This window comes from Citrus clementina, unplaced genomic scaffold (genome assembly GCF_000493195.1).
Source record: "Citrus clementina cultivar Clemenules unplaced genomic scaffold, Citrus_clementina_v1.0 scaffold_3, whole genome shotgun sequence".
Lineage (NCBI taxonomy): Eukaryota > Viridiplantae > Streptophyta > Magnoliopsida > Sapindales > Rutaceae > Citrus > Citrus x clementina.
Window position 1 is genome coordinate 34,178,180 of NW_006262339.1, and position 21,944 is coordinate 34,200,123.

A 21,944-nucleotide genomic window follows, 5' to 3' on the forward strand; every position below is an offset into this window, starting at 1 on the left:
AGTTTCAAAACTATAGACCGTTGTGGCTTTATTTACAACAAAAGCAGAATACACACAGTTACCTAAGCTTGGAAGGACTATTTGGATACAAAGGTTATAAGTAGAGCTCGGACACAAACAAGAGAAAATTTATGTGTTTTTATAATAGTCAGTGCTTTGCACATTGCAAGAATCCAGTCTTTCATTCCAGAACAAATCACATAGCAGTTCAGTACCACTTCGTTCGAGAAATAGTGAAGACAGAAGTGTAGATTTGCAAAAAATTCATATTAAAGTGAGCCTAGCAAATATTTTAACGAAGTCGATCAATGCTGACAAGTTTATCTAAAGTAAAGTCTCTTGTGACCTAGCAGAGATGTAAGCAACATAACTATAGCAAAGCAGAAAGGATGGTGTGGAGATTGACTGATTCTCAATCAAATCTCCAAGTAGGAGAATGTCAAAATATTTGGCTGCAGTATTTAAAAGTTACATCTAGAAGCATTGAAGCAACAAATGTTGAAGGATTAGGTGCTGTCAAAGAAGAAAAAAAAGTAAGAGTTAAAGCTGCCAAATTTGAACAAAAACAAAAAAAGAAAGAAGAATAAATGAAATTTGGTAGCAGCGTTTTTTTTTAGAAAGAAAGAGAAGAGTTAAGAAAAATCAAAGGGGGTTTTAAAAAAATATAATATTTTAATAGCCAATTTTTGGCTATAAAAAAAGAGTTCTCCATTTCGTTTTTTGGCATTCAATTTGTGAGAGAGAAAGCAGAGAGTTTGAGTGATAGTGAGTGAGAGATTGGGTACATTGGGGTTTTGAATAGTGAGACAAAATATTACAATATTTGTAATCCTCATATCACTAATAAAATATTTTCTTTCTGTCTTTGCCCGTGGATGTAAGGTTAAAAGTCAAACCACGTAATTTTCTGGTGTCCTCTTTCTACTTGTGCTTTATTTTTCTTTTAATTTTTCTCTTTTCTTCTTAAAAAAAACGCTGCTGTCAAATTCTATTTTTCCTTCTTCTTTCTTTTTTATCTTTTTTATCTTTGTTCAAATTTGACAACTTCAACTCTTGATTTTTCTTCTTCCTTGGCGACAACTAACCATTCAACATTTGTTACTTCAATGCTTCTAAATGTAACTTCTAGATGCTGCAGCCAAATATTTTGACAAGTCTAAGTACTAGGCATTTAACTTTTTTTTTTTGCCCCCTCAATTAACTCCTGATCACTCACCTAAATTTTTGCTCAATAATTTACAAAAGGTAATGCTTGTCTAGAAAATATTTTAAAATAGAAGTCCGGTGTGTAAAATATTTCAAAATGTTGCAAGTTTCCTAAAACACAGTACATCAACATATTATTCTATCATAAGAGTTTTTATGCACCCATTAAACCAATTAACACTAAAAAATTAATGCTTTACATGTGAGCTAGATTAATTTGAACTTCAGATCTCTTCTTCCATAAGAGATTTTATCCATTGAAACCACCAATCCAAACACCCACGCAAATTAATTAAAGATAAAATGAGATAGCCCACAGGCTGCAGCAACAAATTTCCTAGATGTCTACTGAACAAATGAAATTCTACAAAGTGTTAATTTCTATTATAAAAATGGCATTAAATTAAACCATATACACCAAATTAAAGAACAAAATTCACAAAAATAAATCATCCCCTGTCCAATCTGTTTCCCAAATGTCACTCTTTGCCTTACGTGTTGAAATAAATTTCTCAAGAAACACCTGATAAATTTCTTACCTGCAGATTGACTCCATGTAGTGGCACAATAATGAACCTATAAGCAGATGAGTGAACATACTCTAGAGAAAGTGAGGCATTAATGTTGTGGTTACGAATTGATAATCAAAATGAGCTGAAATCGCAATGATAATTGAAATAAAAAAGGAGAATAGAAATCATAATAGATTGCTATAAGTTATTAAAATGAGATTGATTGATTAGTGTCAGCCGTCGTCGTTGTCATCATCATCATTATTGTTACTATTAATTAGTTAATAATATCATCGTCGTCGTCGTCATTATTATTATCATCATTAATTTTATTATCATTAATTAATAATATTATTATTTTTAAAATTATTACTATTAGTTATTAGTTTTATTACCATTAGTCAATAGTACAAGTGTTATTATTATTATTATTATTATTATTATTAACAACAATTAGAAAAATTAGAAAAATAACAATAACAATAATGTAACATAATAAAATTAATTGAGGATAAAAGTAGAATTATGAAATTTGGACGAGGGTAAAATGGGAAGGAGCTCAGGGAATGGGAACTTGATTCTCATCCCCTCCCCCCACATGGGAATCAAGTTCCCATTTCTTAATCCAAAAAACATTGGGCCTTACATATTTCATTCTTATTCCCACTTCTATTTTAGTAAGTAAATATTATCAATCATTTCCATTCTAGATTCTGATTCCCTAATCAAAGAAATAAATGCACCACAAGAGAAATTAGACAACATGAGAGCAAGTGGTATCTTAAGCTCAATCATGGCCAAATTTTGTCCCAGACGTGCTCGAGGACCAAATCCAACTAATTCTAAATGGTATGAGTACCCAAGTAGGTGGACTATAGTGATTCTCTATGTTGAGAAGCATGGCTCTGTAAAGGATAAGGCGAACTGATTTATTGTCAAGGTGGAGTTACTACTATTCAAATCAAAGTGGAGACTTTTTGAATAAAAGTAACTTGAATAGTTTAATATTCATTTGTAGTAAAAGTTGAGAAAAGGAACTAACAAATATGCATGCATTCCTTGGAAGTTTTAGTTTATTTTGAAGTTTGCATGAGCATTAGATATTGGCATGAATTTTTTTGACTCTTATGGCATGCGAATAAACGCTTGAATGCCAAGAACTCTTTACATGCATTAACTTTCATGCATTCATTCACATACTACAAAAGTAAAAAAATTCATGCTAACATTTAGTGCCCATGCAAACTTCCAAAGAAACTAAAACTTTCAGTAGAATGTATGCAAATTTGTTAGTTCCTTTCAGCTTTTTTTTAACATTTAGTGCAAATGAATATTAAATCATTCAAGGCACTTTAATTCAGCAGCACGTACAAATGTGGGTGCTTGCAAGCAACTGTTATTCCTAATTTGTCTACAGTAGCTACCAACAATTTTCTAATTTCCTTGAGCATTAAAAATAATATTAACAGGAATATCTACTAAAAAATGAAAAATCAGATCGGAAGCTTACCAAGATGACCCTACTTTGCTGCTGCATGAAATGAATCATATCCATTCTTGGCTGCAATAGACAGAGTTTCAAGGTTCATATGTCGAAGCATCTCTTCAACCATCAAAGCATGCCACTCTCTGCAGCCACATAAAGGGGAGTCTCACCTTCTTGATTTTGTTTCAACAACAACTCCTTAGCTTCACTAGAATCACAACCCTGCAAAATCTCTGTAACTCTACTTAAATTCCCAGTTCGAGCTGGCAAGTGTAGCTGCAAGTGACTTCTTTTTCCTGGCAAATCCTTATTCTTCTTCCTCTGACCACCACCTATAAAACTCAGCTGTCTCTCCGTCACTATGCGAAAACTCTTCTGTTTCTCCATAAAACTGCAAAAACTCCTGTTTTTCCATCACAAGTACTCAGCTGTTTATCAATAGTCACACCATGAAAACTCTGCTGTTTCTCTATCACTCCACGAGCACTAGGCAGTTTATTAGTGCTCACACCATGAAAACTCTGTTGTTCTTCCATAACCCTTTGAATACTAGGCTGTTTTTCAAAGGTGACACTGCAAATACTTTGCTGTTTCTCCATTGTCCATGTCCTAAAACTGCTTTGTTTCTCCATTATCATGGACAGAACTAGACTTAATACCCAAAACTGGCTACAAATATCACTTACACTCAGCATGCAAATCCATGATTTATAAAAAATTGAAACTCAAACCTTGAATTTCAAAAACCCAGAAATCATTTCTTTTCCTCCACAATCATCCATAAAGCTTCACACAGATTGATATCAAAATCAAATAATTAACTTTCTTGCGATCACAACTATGATTCCCCGTAATTACAATTTCAAGTCTCTCATTCAAGAACCAAATTTTACCCATTTCAGCAAAGATCAGAACTGTTGCTCTACACAGACAATCAGCAAACATACCAAAAACCTACACATATAGCAGTATATATCAACAACGAACTAGGCTCAAAATCAAACCCAAAAAAAAAAAAAAACTTGGAATTGGATACCTTGCTTTTTGAGCTAAAACGCAAGTCTTTGTGGTTACCGGGAAAAAAATTAAAAATTGAAAGTACACGAACCCAAATCAGCAATCCACTAAATTGAAGAACCCAGAAACAGATTTGTAAATTTCGAAAGATCATAACCTCAATCAAAGCCTCAGTTCTTTTGGCCGCTGGGGCGTACCTTAGAGTGAAGACAACTGACATATAACAAGCACTTTACAATTTAAACCGCTACCAGACTACCAGGTCCTTGTGACGTTATTTTATTTTATAATTTTTTCAACAATTAAGATGCTTTATTTTTTTAATTTTATTTATTTTTATATTCATTTTGGGCCACAAAGTAAGTTGCTCTATCTGAAACTTGGTGTGAAAATAGAACGGTCCCTGTCTTTTATTATTTTATTTATTTTGTCCGGTAAATTTTGGTCCACGTTGTATATTAGAGTAAAATTTGTGTGTGGTGTGGTGGGCGTATTCATCAGGGACCCACCATTTCGTAAGTTTATTAATTTTTTTCATTTAATTTTTGGGTATTATTATGGAATGTATTTAGCATATTGTATTAAATTATTTTAAAGTTAGTTTATTGCATAATATTATATTATATTAGTTTTGTATTACAATAATTTTATACAATGTTTGATACTACATTATAATATATTTTGTACTACACTGTATTGTATTAATTTTTTTATGATTAACTTTTATTACATATTTTTTAAAAAAATATCTATTAGTACTACAAAAATACTAAATATAAAATTCTTTAAATTTAAAAATTTAACATTTTTAGTATAATTTTTTTTTAAATATCATAATTCTTTATGAAGATGGAAGCTTATAGCCTTAAATTTCAAGAAGTATAACATTTATTTTTTTAGTTTTTTCTAAATATATAACTCGTGAAATAAATATTAAAGTAAATAATTTAATCAAATAATATTTAAATAATATCAAAATATAAATAAAATCCAATACGTTCAATTGTAGTCTTTTAATTTCAGAAATTCAAATTCCACGGTTGCTTAATCCTTCGAAGCTAGCAACATATGCATTTGTCACTTTCAGTCTCAAAGAATTCAAAACCTCCATTACTCTCACATACCCAACAGACTAATGCTCACAAAAACTAAATGATTTGAGAAAAACTCACCTGGAAGCTACAAACTCAAATCAATATGTTTATGAAACTCAAGATGTTAAAAGCCTAGCACTTGCACACTATCAAGTGTCAGCCATGCTTCCTGGACCTTAAAAGGCATATCAATATCGTTGTGGCTAAGTAATGCTCAGTTAACACATCAATATTCATGCAGCTAAGTAATGCTCAGTTAAGGCAACGCTCACCTAAGGTAACGTAAAAGCATCAGATGAACACTCATTTGGAGCCCATTTCCATAACACATCCTCAAAAGCATATGACTCTGCATTGGAAAACATCTCTTGTTTCTAATATGAAATGAAAATTAAAAACAGACACATTCGGTATAGAAGTTCCTTTCAAAAACAAAATTAATAAGGATGAAAGACATCCAAACAAGCTGACGATGTCTGCAAAAATCTGCAAAAAGTAAGAAAACAACAACAAAACCAAAAAAGTAAGCACCTTTAAATATTGAGATCGTTGACGCCATCATAAGGAATGGGATCGACAGTTTCCAATGTTGCGCCTTCTACCATAAAACTTAGTGACTGCTTCTTTATACTGATGACTTCACCTCTTGCCTTAGCTTCAGTCTTGAGTTCCTCAGCTTAATTTCCTCAGTATCAGTATACCTTGAAGTTAACATGCTCCATGGTAACGTGAATCCTCTTCTTAATGATTTCTGTTACTAACCTGAATACATGCATATATTGAACGAAATTCAGTATTCTATCATCAAAAAATGCATATGCAGCCATTATAATCAATTGAAGCAAGTTAGAAGTCAATCCCATAAGTCCAATTATGATGGAGAAGACAATTATAACAACACAAATTTAAAAAACATCAAAAAATAAATCAATCTTCCCAAATATCAATCTCAATGGTCCGAGTACCAATTTGCCCTCCAATCACCATCTCTTTATCCAATAAAACTAAATAATTAAAATTTTAGACAGCCATCATCATTTCAACACCAACCTAAACTCAATCCTCAAACACCTAACTCTAAACTCAGCACATGAAACAACAAAATAGAAATGAACATGAAAAGATTGAATGGACAACATCAGAGTTTTTTTCCCCCTTGTTAAACCTATCCATATTTGAAATTATTTGATATTCTTCCCTGTCAAATTTGGTTTACATTCAAAGCAACTAAAAAATTCGTAAACAAACAGGTTATTTAAAAAAAAAAAAATTGATTGAAAACTTCATTCAACTACAATAGTACATTAAGCAAAAAGTTCATATTTTTTTATAATTAAAATAAAATCTCAAAAATATTTAAATCAAACCCTAACCTAAATCAGTCTAAAATCAAATCAGACCCTAACACAAATCAATTTAAAAAGCAAACCATACTAACTTGTTGCTTGATGATTGTTGAGGTGAAGAGAAGGCACGGTGATGTTGAGCTTCAGTGGTCAGGTCTCCGGTACACCATCTTAAAATACTGACTTAGTATACCCGAACCCACCTCTAATTATTTGGGGAAGTGACATTTGGAGAAAATTAAAAAAATAATTAAATCTTATTGATTTCATTGTTTGTCAACTTTGTGAAAATGATATGAAACCACACCAAATTTTCAATTACAAAAGTTATTTTTTTTCTTTGCTTAATTTTTTTTAAGGAAAAAATTGTTTTCAAGTAAGTCGAATTTAGTATTATAAATTTATTTTCTAAACAAATTGAGCTACAAATGAGATAGTTAGGCGGTGGAGATATTGTAGTTTCAATAATAGAAGAACAAAATGATTCGTCAGTTGCCTTTTGATTGAAGTTACTGCTTTTGGCAGTCTCAAGAACCATTTGCAAAGGATCCTTCTCATATGCTGCTTCTTCACTACCTTCAGTCTCAAATTACGAACCTCCTTTTTTGATCTCCACATATATCTGTTGCTTGTTGTGGAAAGATACTTACAACAAGTTATGGCATAAATAAATTGATGATGAGAGTATTGCAAAAAAAAAAAATAATAATAATAATAATACTCTGTTTTTCATAGGAGGAGTTGCCTTTTCCACTAATAGAAGGCTCACCTCATGCCTGGAATCTTTGATACTAGACTTTTCGTGGACAAATTCTCTCCAAGAGTTATTAGTTTCAAGAAAATCTGTTCTCCTTTAGACATGATTGCTTCCAAAACAAGCACTTGAAATAAAATCTCTAGACAAATTTCTCATATACTCATCCATTTTTATGTCAGCTATTTCATTTTTTGTCACTACTTTGCTTTTCCATGACTCCTATTAACATATTTGTCGACTCACTAATTAAGTTCATTATTCCTTAAAAGGATTTTATATATCAATTTATGTTTTTATTATTGTGCTAAAACAAATAAAAATATTTATAAAATCATTCTTAGGCGTTGACGTACGTCCACGCTTTAGAAAGTACAGACGGGATTATCCTTTTACCAAATGTCTTAATCTTATTCAAATTAACCTAAAAACACTTGTTCTCTTTCACTCTTTCAAAGGATAAAATAATACATTTTTCCTTTCTCCCCAGCTGATCGATTTCGTTGAGGTCGCAATTTTCTGCCCGTCCCTAACGTTAATGTGTTAGCTTTTGCATTTTGTAAGTTACCAACCCAGCTGTTCCAAATTTAAGCAAAAAATAATTACTTTTTTTTTCATAATTAAAGTGATGATATTCATTTATCTCTACCTCACTACTTGCTTTCCTTTCTATTTTTCTCCATTATTATATGTGGTCACCAAGTATACCAAGTTTTGATGCAAAAAGATTTTGTAAAACGTTTTGGGAAATTGGAGTAATTAGCTTGCAAATTTCAAAGTTATGCCATGCAAGTCCAAAAGCAATTTGTGACGAGAGTATGGTTTGTGAGGAAACTACGGGAAATTTACAGTAATAACCAAAAAAAATTATGCTTTTTTTCATCTTAACCCCCCAAAAATATTTCTATCAACATTAGCCATAAAACAACATTTGAGACCAAAATACCCCTCCCTCATCTCTCCCCCCACACTCCCTTGGAAGCTCATCTCTCCCAACCGATCCAACTCCCATCATCGGCGGCGACATCAACCCTCGTCGGCGGCGGCTCCATCACTCACCGGCATCCGATCTACGATCTACAACCTTCAACAAAACCTAGGTTAGTTATTTTTCTTATTTTCATTAATTTAAAATGAGATTTTAGAATAATAATAGTTATAGCTTGAGAATAATAGTGGTGGTGATGATGTTTGTGGTGGTTGGTGGTGTTTGGGAGTATTGTTTTCGATTTTGGAGTGATTGCGCTTAATTTTGGGGGTGGGGAGGGAGGGGGGCAGGGCGCGCGCGCATCCATCGCTGGGCAGCAGCGCGCGCCCATGCGCGGCTTGCTGTCGCACCAGCGTTGGTGCGCGCCTGTCGCACCAGTTTTGGTGCAACAGACGCCTGTCGCACAAAAAATTAGAGTTTTTTTTTTAACGAGTCAATTTTTTTTTTCTGAAAATGTAATGTAATAATTTTATAAATATTACAGATACATGGCGAAATCAGAATCACCGGATATTGAAGTAGGTAAGATGTATTTTCGTTATGCTGATTACTTTTCTGGTCGAATTTCGAGCATGTGTATGTTATCTTCGGTCGTAAAAGCCATCGAGGAAAAATTAATAAAGCGGCAGTTGAGTATGTTCAAAAAGGATATATTTGGGCATTTTTTGGAGTGTCGAAGTTTTCCATTTAGTGGGGTAATTTTGCACAATCTTTTACTGCGGCAAGTGGCCCATGAAGAAGATAGCCGTGAGATCAGTTATGGTTTCAAATTGGTAAGCATTTGATTCGCTTGTCAATTGTCGAATGGTGCTTGGTTACTGGACTTTCATTTGGGGTTGATACCAATCAAGAAAATGATTAAAATGGAGCAGAGGCTACGGAATACGTATTTTGGTGGGGTGCATCGTAAGATTAATGTGAAGCAATTCGATGCAGTATTTAAGGAGTTGAAATTCGAGGAAATGGACGATATGGACGCATTAAAGATTGCGCTGTTTTATTTTGCGGACAGAGTACTAAATGCAAGAAAAAATCACTGTTAAATTAATTTCGATTGGCTTGACCAAGTTGATGATATCCAATACTTCCGAAAGCGTCCATGGGGTCTATTGTCGTGGAAAATGATTTACGAGAGTCTTGACAATGCACTGTTCGAGAAAGACGAGAAATTTAAGAAGACTCGGTTGAAAAATCTAGATCATAATATTGAAAAATACAATCTTTACGGCTTTACGTCTGGGGTTCAGGTGCTTTTTTTTGTTTATTAATAAGTTTTATAGTATTAAATATTTGATAGTTGTTTTATTTGATTTTTCACTTTGGTTGTTGTAGGCTTGGATTTAAGAAGCAATCGGAGGGTTGCCATCAACATGGGTCGTCAAAACGAAGAATAAGATTCCCCGCATTCTGCAATGGAAGCCCATGGCGTCTTCGAGAATCAACTTTGCAGAGGTTTATTCGTTCTTCAACGACGAATCTCGTCTTGTAAGTAATATGTATTACTTATTTTTTTAACTTTACTAAATTTAAGAAATGTATACTTACTTAAAATTTTCAATTGAATTTATGGCAGGGGGACGTTTTACAAACTCTTGAGCCAAATTCAAAGGAGAGTAGCAGAAAATATTGGCTCTCTGTGAAGGATTACTTGCCAAGCATTCCAGACTGGGTTCATAAGGTCGGTATACTCTAAGTACTAAAAATTTGTTAATCAAAATTTTTGACTTTTCATTTACTAATTTTAAATGATACTTTATACAGCACTAACCCTCAATCAACGCGATGCCGTCGGTTACAAGGCAATCAGACGAGCATGACGATCATGACGACATACCAAACCCAATACCAGAGCAGTGTCATGACACTTTTGAGGATGAGGTGGGTCATGACACTTTTAAGGATGAGGTGGCTGTTGATGACCACCAGCAGCAAATAGACAACTCTGATGACGCACGGGATTTTGAGGTTATAAATAATATATGATATTTTTCCTTTATAAATTATTATTTTTTTATTGTTATTCTAAATTTATTTTTTCCTTTTGTAATAGTCGAGGACAAAGCAGTTTAATGATTACGTACGACGACGGCTGGATAAGATTGATCGTAAAGTGTATGAAATAAAGTTAGAATTAAAATATTTTAAAGAAACCGTTGTTGGCTTCATCGACACATTTTCTAAGCGTCCAAATAAGAATTCTCCCACTGCACGTTCGTATGCGGTAAGCTAATTTAAATTTAATAATTATGTTCGTTTAACTTTTAATTTGATAGTTATTTAATATGTTCTTTTTGGCGAATGTATAGGCCCCGGATGACTATGGAGTGTATACTGACGTGGGCAATGAAAATTTGTCTACGCCCACGTCATTGTATAGTTTCTACGGGGATGTTAGTGGGGAGAGCGTGCAGGTGTTCACAGAGGTGCCTCCAGGCGTTAGTAAGTTCGGCCGCGCGTACATACCGTCGTATGTTTATAACAGTCCTTACATGATTCCTCCGATCAGGCGAGGACAGAACGTCCAGCCTTTACCGCGACCCCAAATCATGGAACATGCGATTGACATGAGTACGAGTGTGGATGTAAATCCACTGAGAGGATTGGGGGACTCTAGTCTGTTTGCTGAGTTTGATAGATGGTTCACTGGTGATAGCAGAGTCCGCCGGAGAGTCCAGCACCCGCGATCATTCTTTCAAATAATTTTGAATATATCTTCAATGGGATGGCTAGGCGATGAGGTATTTATATTTTCCTCGTGCTGTATTCTGTTGTGGATTTGTGTATAAAAAATTTTTTTAAATCGTAATATTGTTGTTTCTATACAGCATATTCACGAGTATCTCCGCTTGATTAGCGAGAAACAACGGCAGTATCCAAATGCCTTACTCCAACGTGCCACACATACTGACACATTTTTTTGAGTAACATGCCGACAAAACTTATAAATACTATTTAATTTGATTTTTAATTATTGCCTTTAAGTGTTGTTCATTTATGCATTTCTTGGTTATCTATGTACTAGGTGTTCTTGAATCAATTATGGAACAACGGGGATTGTGCGGTCGATTCATTAGTATTCGACGACCGCTTGAATAGTTATCTTTGTGGGCGACAGCACACAATGTCCAAATCAATGACGGATGTCGATATGGTATATATTTTATTACATTTCACATGCTCTATAATGAAAATATTCAAGTTGTTGCTTTTTCTTTGTTGTATTTCAATTGCATATATAACGAACATGTTTTTTAATTTTTATATGCAGTTACTTATCCTTGTTAACTTGGACGGCGCGCATTGGGTACTAGCACGAGTTGACTTTCGAAAAAATAAAGTCTGGATTTATGACTCATTACTCACATTTCGCGACGACAAAAGGTACAAGTTGAAATTCAAGCCACTTGAAGTTATATTCCCTCGATGGTTGGAATATGTTGGCTTCTACAATATCCGACCTGAGTTGCGGAGTGAAGACCCGTGGAAAGTTATCGCAGTTAAGAGCGCGCCGCAACAAGAAAGAGGCACTGGCGATTGCGGTGTTTTTGTATTAATGGTTACGATGTATTTAATGTTCGGACTTAGATTGGAGTTTAACGCTAGTCATGTCGAGTACTTTAGAAAGAAGATTGCGGTTGATATATTTAATGACGATATTATATTGTAGACCTATGTAGTAATTTTAATGTTGAAATTTGATTTTTTTTTAATTTGCGCACTTAAGTTTATATAATTTTAATGCCTCACATTTTGAACTTTAAAATAAAATAAAGTTTTATGAAATATAAGTGTACAATACACAAAAAACAATAACAGTTTTAACCAACGAAACACAAAAACAATAATAGTTTTAACCAACGAATAACACACAAAATACAACTAACTTCGAGTCGACGCAATAGGATTCTTACATCGCTTACGATTATGGCCTAGTTCATGACACCGGCCGCATTTTACAGTCCGCCGGTCAACGTTCTCGCCAGCCGAGGGTATTCTGAGCTCTTTATGACGGCCAGGTGGTGGTGCCTCAACTGGTGGGTATACTTGCATCTCCTGAATTTCATCTGGAACTTCCCAATCAACCACATCACCAATTGGCTCCACTGGTTGTGCATAAGCCATCGCCAACGATTCTGTAGTGTAAAAGTCCGAGCAAAGGTTAATAAAATCCACCCGGTGTGTTAGACACGCCGTAATTGCATAAGCACACACAAGCTGATCAAGCTGAAACACTATGCAGGAGCAAATTCTCTTTTGCAAGTCAACCAACCCTTCCTTAAGCCCACCGCCTATAACTTGAAAGCGATACGGAGACACCGGCAGAACTATCATTCTTTCAGCTATAGTTCTCCTCTCAATGACTATTTCATCCGCTCATGTTGTTAGCCGAGTAGTCATTGATTCAGCCACAATTTTTCTATCATAAAACCATTGCTGCAATGTTTTCCTAAAGTGATCAACAAGATGAGTAACAGAAAATTTTTTAGGTTCCCTCATGAAAGCATTAACACTCTCCGCGATGTTGGTGGTAAGAATGTTGTACCTCCTACCTTCAAACTGAGACCTTGCCCAATTACACGTACTGACATTATTTTCTAGATAATCAGCCGCACCCGAGTGGATCATCCACAACCCTTCAAGTTGTCTCTTAAATTCCTCGTGGCCATATGCTTTTGCTGCATTAATAAAGGCAGGCTCAAATTCATCCCAAAGAGCTTTGGACATTCTAAATTGTGACTTAATGTTACCTTTGACGTGGTAAAAACAAACGCCATGAATTGCATTGTGAAATACTTTAAGAACGGCTCTCCTTATGGCAGTGCATCGATCAGAGATAATTACCAACTCAGGTCTATCACCAATCACTCCCTGTAACTTCATCATAAACTATTCACAAGCATCATTGTTTTCTGAATCCATGATCCCAATGGCTAACGGATACAATTGATTGTTACCATCAAGACATGTTGCCACGAACATGCTTCCACGATATAGTCCCTTCAGATGAGTACCATCTACAGCAATGACAGGCCGAATGTACTGCATAAACCCCTTGATGGAAGATCCGAGTGCTACAAAATAGTACAAGAAATTACCATCTCCATCCTGCTCGAGGTGAGTGACTGTACCCTCATTCGCTGTAGTTAGTACGTGAGAGTATTTAGAGAGCAAGTTGTATGACTCTGCAGGGTTGCCGCGAACTATTTCAAGACCAACTTCTCTCGCCCTATATGCCTGCTGGTATGTTAACTGAACACCGTATTCTTGTTGCATATCTGCTCTTATGTCATTGGGAGTATAAATCCTCTTATCTTGAATATATTTTTCTACGATAATATGACCGACAACCCGGCTCCTTACTTGATGACGTCCATCAACCAATACCTCATTATGACAAGTGTGTACATTATCAATTCTCTTCACCACCCAAGGAACATTTTACTCGTTCGAACTTCTAGTTGCTCGAATACTCCATTTACATAATTCTGAACAACAATGAGCCTCGAAACGTGTCGTAGTAGACCGTGCAATCTTGAAATCAAACTTATCTCTAAAGGCCACCTTGCGTAATTGTAATATAAGCTCATTCTTCTCAGCAAATAGCTTACCCACGCTGATATCATCTGAGTCACAACTGCTAACAAAGCTTGGAGCAACCATGTTCGAAGGCAAAGTTGGAGCAAGACTTATAAGTGGGTCAATTCTCCTTCTCGATCGAACCATAGAAGGAATAGGTCTATTGCCTCTGTTATTCACAGGAGTATTGTCTTCACACTCATCCTCATGCTGAAACGACGGAACATTCGAAGGACCGGCTCCTCCATTATCACCATCATTATTGAAACAAGTGCCCCGCCTCGTATTATTAGAAGGTTTTGCACAAACATTATCTCCCTCTGTCTCATTATGAAAATCACCATTGTCCTGAAAATCATTGTTGTGATACGGAGAATATCGTTGCTCCAACGACGTTGTTATTGAAAATACCGTTGCTCCAACATCCTGTAACGTAACGACATTATCATCATCGTTGTCATAATTGTCGTGGATTGGAGAGTAATATTGCTGCAGCGATATTGTCCTTGGCAACACCTCTTCATCATTATCGGGGCCAGACATATTTGCTCTAAACGAAGTTTCTGTATCGACATGTGGCTCAATACCTTCGCTCGGAACTCGAGGTGATGTGGTCACGAATATAGGAATGCATCCAAAATTAGCTACGTCAGATGCCATATGCAACACAACCCTCACCATTTCATCGTCACATATATCCATGGGCATTGCACATATATGATATAATGTGTTACTAGACCTCAAAGTTGTCTTCATTGTGATACTATAGTCATTAGGGTTTATTTGTAACACCTCGTATACTCTTGTCAATAACTGATCAAACAGATAATTTTTTCCAACAAAAAAAGCTCGATTTTTACCATTCACGTACTTCATACGGCCATTCTCTAATGTCTCCCACCAACCATCGTAACACAATTCAAGTACAACTGAATCCATTAAGCCTGAAATTATAAAAAAAAAATTATTTGAGTCATATTAAAATAATACAGTTTTAATGAATCTCCAGGTGGGTGTGACAGGCAACCTGTCGCACCAAGGTTTGGTGCGACAGGCACCTGTCGCACCAAGTTTTGCTGCGACAGGCAGCCTGTCGCCAGATTCAGATTCACCCGACTCAGTTCAGTAAGTTCAGAAAATAATTCATACCACTAAGTGATGTCGATTTGTGTTGGATCTGGATAGATTATGATCGGATATCACTTTTACCGCTGTCTTTTGCGGTCGCCGTTGGCTGATGATTCAAGAGTGAAAAGCTGCTTTTGGTTTGGCGATATGGGAGAAACAATGTTGGTTTTGTTCTGTAAAGAAGGGTAATTTGGGAAGAAAGGCTTGTGTTTGGCTAATGTTGATAGAAAAAAGTTGTGAGGGTTAATTGCAAAAATAATAAAATATTAATGGTTATTTTCGTAAATTTCCCGGAAACTACTGGGCCGGGCCCTTGAACGATTTAGAGGGACTTGTGCAGCCTATGTGTTTAACGAAATCAATAAAACTTATTTTTGTAATTTATAGAACTAGTATTGAAACCTCTCTTAACATGGAAATTCTATTTTTCAGGAGCCCCATCGTGTTTAGTACAACATCAAGTACATCCATTTAGATTACATTGAAGTTGAACTTTTTTAAGAAAAAAATTCTACTTAAAAAAAAATAGAGTGATAAATAAAGTCCTATTCTATTTTTTTAATTCTCTATTAAAATTCAAACTTATGTGACCAACTAAATAACATTACTTCAAAATCATTTGTAGGTCAGTTGCATTCAATTTAGCATCGACCACCTACTTGTTCCGCAGCTCCTTAATTTCTTTTGTCTTTTTACTCAAATTAGGACGTAAAATTCCATTATTGATTACATGTAAAAAAGTAAATCTAAAATTAATTATCAAGTACATGCAATGCGATAGAGATTTAGAATTAAAATGTACCATTTAGTGGGAAAGCCAACTTAAGTTTATCCTCTTTTCAAAAATATTTTTAATTTTCTACATTAAGTTTGTAACTAGTACCTATCCATCAAAATGTTAATATGGTTAGAATATTTAATAAAATCCACTAAAATAGCCATTTTACCCTTCAATTTAAGAGCAATTATGTCATCTATCTCAAGTTTATTCTCTTGTAAAAAGATTTTATAAAAGTTTGAATTTATTCAATTTTTTAGCCTAAGTTTGTAATTGGTGACACATATCCACCAAAACGTTAACACTTTTAGAATATTTTACATAATATAAGTAAAACAACCATTTTACCCTTGAATTCAAGGACTTTTTTTTTTTACTTTGCACCATAAATTAATAAAATAAATTTTTAAAAAATATAAATAAAATATGAAATCTCTTTCTTACAAAACAAATTCGGCCAACGATTTTTATCTCTAATCAATAATTTGTATCAAATCCTTCTCAAGCACATAAAACCAAAAGCACAACAAAATAAATTTCACTTTCTTGTTTCTTATCTTCTCTCTATATAAATTTTTATGGGTCACAAAATCAATAGAGATATGTACCAAATCCTTTATAATCAATATCCTTCATCGCTAAATCCTTCAACCATCTATGATAATTGACAAAAACATGCATTGGGCTATAAAGATCTGCAATGAGGAATCTTGCGGTAGTTGTAGTTATCCATGAGGCTAAGTAAAGCAGTAGCAACAATCAGGGTCAGCGACAATGGTGGCCGTGAAACAGCAAGTTGGATTTGATTGGGTGTTTATGAAATCAAATTTAAGGATTGGAGTGATTTGGTGTCCATAAATTATGGTTTAGGGTAATTTGTGGATTGAGTTTGATTATAAATTTGTGAAGGTTAATTAAGAAAATAATTAGATACTTTTAAGTAAGGAAGAAATTAGAGTGTTTATTATATTTAACTGAATATTAGTTATAAAAAATAATTTTTTTCCTTTTTCTATCATATTAAACGTCTAGATTACTGTTGAGTGTTAGAAAATGCATATTTATAAAGGAGAAAACCGTCATTTTATATTTCAAGTCTTACTAACAACCTTTACTTTTATGTATTTAACCTTCTTGTGATTTAATTACATCTGTTTTATTTTAATTAAGTATTTTATGTATTTTAGGGGTATTATAGTCATTTCACAATAAAGGAGAGATCAGACGGCAAAACGGACATCACTTTTGAACTCAGGACGGTCGAAAACCTTAGGAGAAGCATAAAAAGAAAAATGACACTATTCACATGTACGGTATTATTCACGTGTACGGTACTGTATACGTTATTGTTCATGACACTGTTCACGTAGACGGATCGATGACGTGGCATTGACCGATGATGTGGCATTGACTGATGAGGTGTCACGATCATGTTGGACTAAAATTCTTATATATTGTTGATGGTGATGTGACAGTATATCAGTGGACGAAAAATCTCGCGTACGGTACATGCATCACACAGGATTATTACCAAATCGCGTTACTGTTCAACCCGAGTCAAACCGTGTTACTATTCATCCGCGTGGTCAAACCGCGTACTGTTGACTGATGACGTGGCGCAATCCTGAGCGTCCAAATTGTTTTTAATCCGATGGCCATGATTTACTCCATGTATCTATAAAAAGGGGGCCTCTCCCCCCTAATTTGACATCTCTGAATCAATTTTTGGGATCCATTTTCTGTAATTCCTCCTCCATCTTGTATTTTCTTCGTATTTTAATAAATTTTCATTTTGCCCCTAGTTCAATTATGAGTGGCTAATTTTCTTTCAAGCTTGGGTTGAGGGTGAAGTCTCAACATGTGTCATGGGCTTTATTTGGTAAATTTATTTTCTCTTCCCCTCTAGTTTTTGTGGATGTTTTGACTTCTCGTCGACAAATAATACTAATCTTGTCTAGTACCGCCTTAGTTTCACCGGCCCTCTAGTACAATGTTATTATTATTTGGCACGATAAGCCCTTAGCACCATATTGATTAGAGTGTGATTCATGAGGTGTGGATTCCCCCCTTATGATTTAATTAGCATTAATACGGATTATTTAGCCCATGATGCATGTTGATACGGATCCAGATAGCCAAGTACGTCATTTCAATAGATTTCACTTCAATTTATTCTCGCCATTACAATTCCAATTTTAGAATTTATTATCGCCATCTCAATTCCAATTTTAGGATAATTTAAATCACTTCCACCACAATTTCAACCACCCATTTACAAAATTAATTCTACATATAATTAAAATCCACCTTCTCGTGGGATCGACATTCATCACCATTGATCTATACTACAATAGATTCGTGTGCTTGCGAGTACATTAAAATTTGCACAACAATTACCCTTATGACGCCATTAAATATAAATGACAGTTAATATTTTAGTGGACAATTGATACAAATTGCAAACTTTGGGTGAAAAATTAAATAAATTCAAACTTTCATAGTATTTTTTATAACTGAATAAATTTTAACGTGGATGACTGATAATCTCTCAATATTTAACATCTTAATTGTCTAAATTACCTTTGTCACGTCATTCATTATGAATAACAGTTAAAGTTTTGGTAGATAGTTGACACAAATTACAAATCAACTTTGCTGCAAAATACTACAAATTTAAACTTTTGTAGTATGGGGTAATTGTGTAACAAGGGATTAGGCTAGTTTTACAATTCACATGTATAAATAATTAAGATGTCATATTGCATGAATGAAATATAGTTTACCAAATTCTTTGTGCATTGTTTTATTTGATGTTTACTACACACTAAACGCTTGTTTATGTATCAATGTCAGTATCTAAGCATTCAAAAATTTGACCTCACCCTTATCGTCGTCAAATTCTACGAAGAAATTTCCATCAAGACATAGTGAAGTTAAATTTTCATCGACATACATCCACAAAATATGGACTTAGATTGAGCCTAATGTTACTGGAAAATTATGAAAAAGAAAAAACGGAAATATCAGAATGGTTGATTCATAGGACTATAATAACAATTTAAAATTTTGTGCTTCAACTCCATTCCTTTAACAATATATATTGTGGAAACAATTTAATTAACTCAAAATCTAACAACATGCCACAATATAATAGAACTTGATATATAATTCACACTACCAAAATTTATCATTAATTCCTCAGTTTCATGCCCACACAACAACAGTTGATACAATATTATAACCTAATAAATAGGGGTGGGCACGGTTCGGTTCGGTTCGAAATTAAGTAGAACTGATTTAAATCGGTTATTTTATAAAAAGAACCGAACTCAAACGATTCTTGTCGGATTAGTTCGGTTCGGTTCTGGGCCTATTGGGCCTATTTTGAATTTTTAAATTTTTAGCCCATTGGGCCTCATGAATGTAATAATTTTTTTCAATAATTAATTTATCCTAATTTTATTACAAATATTAATAATAAATACAAAGTATTCAAAACACATTTTATCACTAATATCTTACTAACTATTAATAAGATACTCCCAAAATATGAAATATTAAAATTTCAAAATACATAACCAAACTCCAATACTTCATCTATATAAACATAATCATAATGTTATAAAGAGAAATAACACATGTTTGATTTGAATAAAATCAAAAAATAATTCGATTTTTTGGTTCGGTTTTTCGGTTCAGCTAAGTGAACCGAATACCGAATCGACATTTTGGTTTTTTTTACAAATGGTATATTCGGTTTTTTTAAAAAATAAAAACCGAACCGAATTAGAAAAAACCGTTGGTTCGGTTCGGTTTTTTTAACACTACGGTTTTTTTGCCCACCCCTACTAATAAATCCCTTAATATTTAGACATGAAAAGCATTTGAGTTTACTATCTTTGGCTCCTCATTTCTGGCTTGATCATCTACTTTAACCCTGTTAGAGTTCCTTAACAATAATCCCTATAAGCGTTGCATGAATTCTCTAGCTTTTTCCCCACAGCTTGGACCAGCGCCTTCTCACTTTCGTTGCTAACTTCTTTGGTTTCCACACTCACTCAATTTCTAGGGTTGACGTTTTCCGGAGAAGTTGAAATGGAGATAGTTTGGTTTGGATTTTCACGGAAAAATCTCTGAATTTTTTTTCAGAGAAAATGAACGAAAAGTTTTGTGAACTATCGTAAATTCAATAGTTTAACCATCCACGACACTGCACCATCGCTTAACCGCTTAAAGTTTTAATAGCAATTTATAGTATCTTAATATTTGGATAAATTCAATAAAAGGAGAAGTATAATCACACCATGCATAACAAAATAATCATTGCAATCTTCTTTGTTTCAGATTCGATCATATAGTCTTTTGAGATAACTGTGATTGGATGAAATTTAAAAAAAAAAAAGATCCAGGTGATTTATTTTGCCAAACTAAACAAACTTAAATTATGAAATAAAAACTCTAATATTTTATTGACGTACATAAACATTATACTTTTAAGCTTAATTAACAAAACACGTAGAACGAGTTATTTTAAGAGTGACATTAATTGTCTCACAACCGAATTTACTAAACATCTTATAAGATTATTTTTTGTTAAAAAATTGATGGGTGAAGCAGACACGCACCTAAAGTGAAATTGAAAAATATTGAGACACAGAATCACACAGACACATTAGAAATTATGTGGTTCGGCTTTTAACATACGTCCACGGGCAAAGATATAAGGAAAATATTTACTAATGAAAAAGGAGTTACAAGTATAGTAGTATTTTAACTCACTATCCAAAACCCCAATACACTCAAACTCTCAAATCACTAGTCTCTTAAATGAAAGAAGAAAAAACTAAAGAAAATTGGATGATTCAAATGAGGGGGAGAACCCTCTATTTATAGCCATCAAATGGCTACTATTTATCTTTTTATTTTAATATTTTTATTATTTTATTATTTGATTTCTTTACCCTAAGCAGTGCGGCGTCTCTTTCTTCTTTCTTTCTTTCTTTCTTTCTTCCTTCTTCCTTTTCTTTTTCCTTTTTTGCATTGCCTTTCCAGTGGGGCACTGACATTCTCCCACTTGGAGATTGGATTGGGAATCAATTAATCTCCACACCATCCTTTCTGCTTCATCATAGTCATGTTGCTTACGTTTCTGCTAGGCCACAAAAGGATCTACTTTGAATAAACTTATAAGTATTTATTGACTTAGTCAAAACATCTGCTAGGTTCTCCTTGGTATGTATTTTCTCCAAATCCAAACCTTCATATTCCATTATTTCTCGAACAAAGTGATACTGAACCCCTGTGTGCTTTGTCTTGGAATGAAAGATTAGATTCCTTACAATATGCAAGACACTCTAATTGTCACAAAACACATAATTTTTTTTGTTTTTTGTGCCCAAGCTCCTCCAAAAACTTTTGTATCCAAATAACTTCCTTACAAACTTGTGTAGCGACAATGTATTTTGCTTCTATTGTAGATAAGGACACAACAATCTGTAGTTTTAAAACCCAACTTACAGCTCTTCCTGCAAGTGTAAATGCATAATTAGTAGTGAATTTTCTTTTATCAAGGTCTCCTGCAAAATCTGAATCCACATAGCCCCTGACAGTAAACTTTGATCCTCTATAACATAATGCAACATTTGAGGTTCCTTTAATATATCTTAGAATCATCTTCACAGCTATTTAATGCTCTACACCAGGATCCACCATGTATCGACTGACTGCTCCCACTGCTTGTGCAATGTTTGGTCTAGTACATATCATAACGAACATCAAACTTCCCATTGTTGATGCATATGGTACTCGAGACATTTTCTTCCTCTTTGCTTCCTTGATAGGACATATACTTAAGGATAATTTGAAATTAACATGAAGTGGTTTGGGTGTATTGGGGTTTTGGTAATGAGTTAAAATACAACAATACTTGTAACTCATTTTTCACTAGCAAATATTTTCCTCATGTCTTCACCCGTGAACGTAGTCTAAAAGGCAAACCACGTAATTTCTGGTGTTCTTGTGTGATTCAGTATCTCAATATTTCTCAATTTTACTTTAG

At 34.1% G+C, this 21,944-nt stretch overlaps 1 protein-coding gene across 1 annotated transcript; it reads right to left on the minus strand.

Annotated features, from left to right (window-relative positions):
• Nucleotides 1-12,282: 12,282 nt before the first annotated feature.
• LOC112099901 lies at nucleotides 12,283-12,735 on the minus strand. Its single transcript, XM_024187429.1, has one exon. It carries the CDS (start codon nucleotides 12,733-12,735, stop codon nucleotides 12,283-12,285), a length of 453 nt encoding a protein of 150 aa, XP_024043197.1.
• Between the last annotated feature and the right edge of the window lie 9,209 nt (nucleotides 12,736-21,944).

Bases quoted from the DNA above. Each gene is read 5' to 3' on its own strand.
- LOC112099901 (XM_024187429.1), bottom strand. From the start codon at position 12,735: ATGATAGTTCTGCCGGTGTCTCCGTATCGCTTTCAAGTTATAGGCGGT.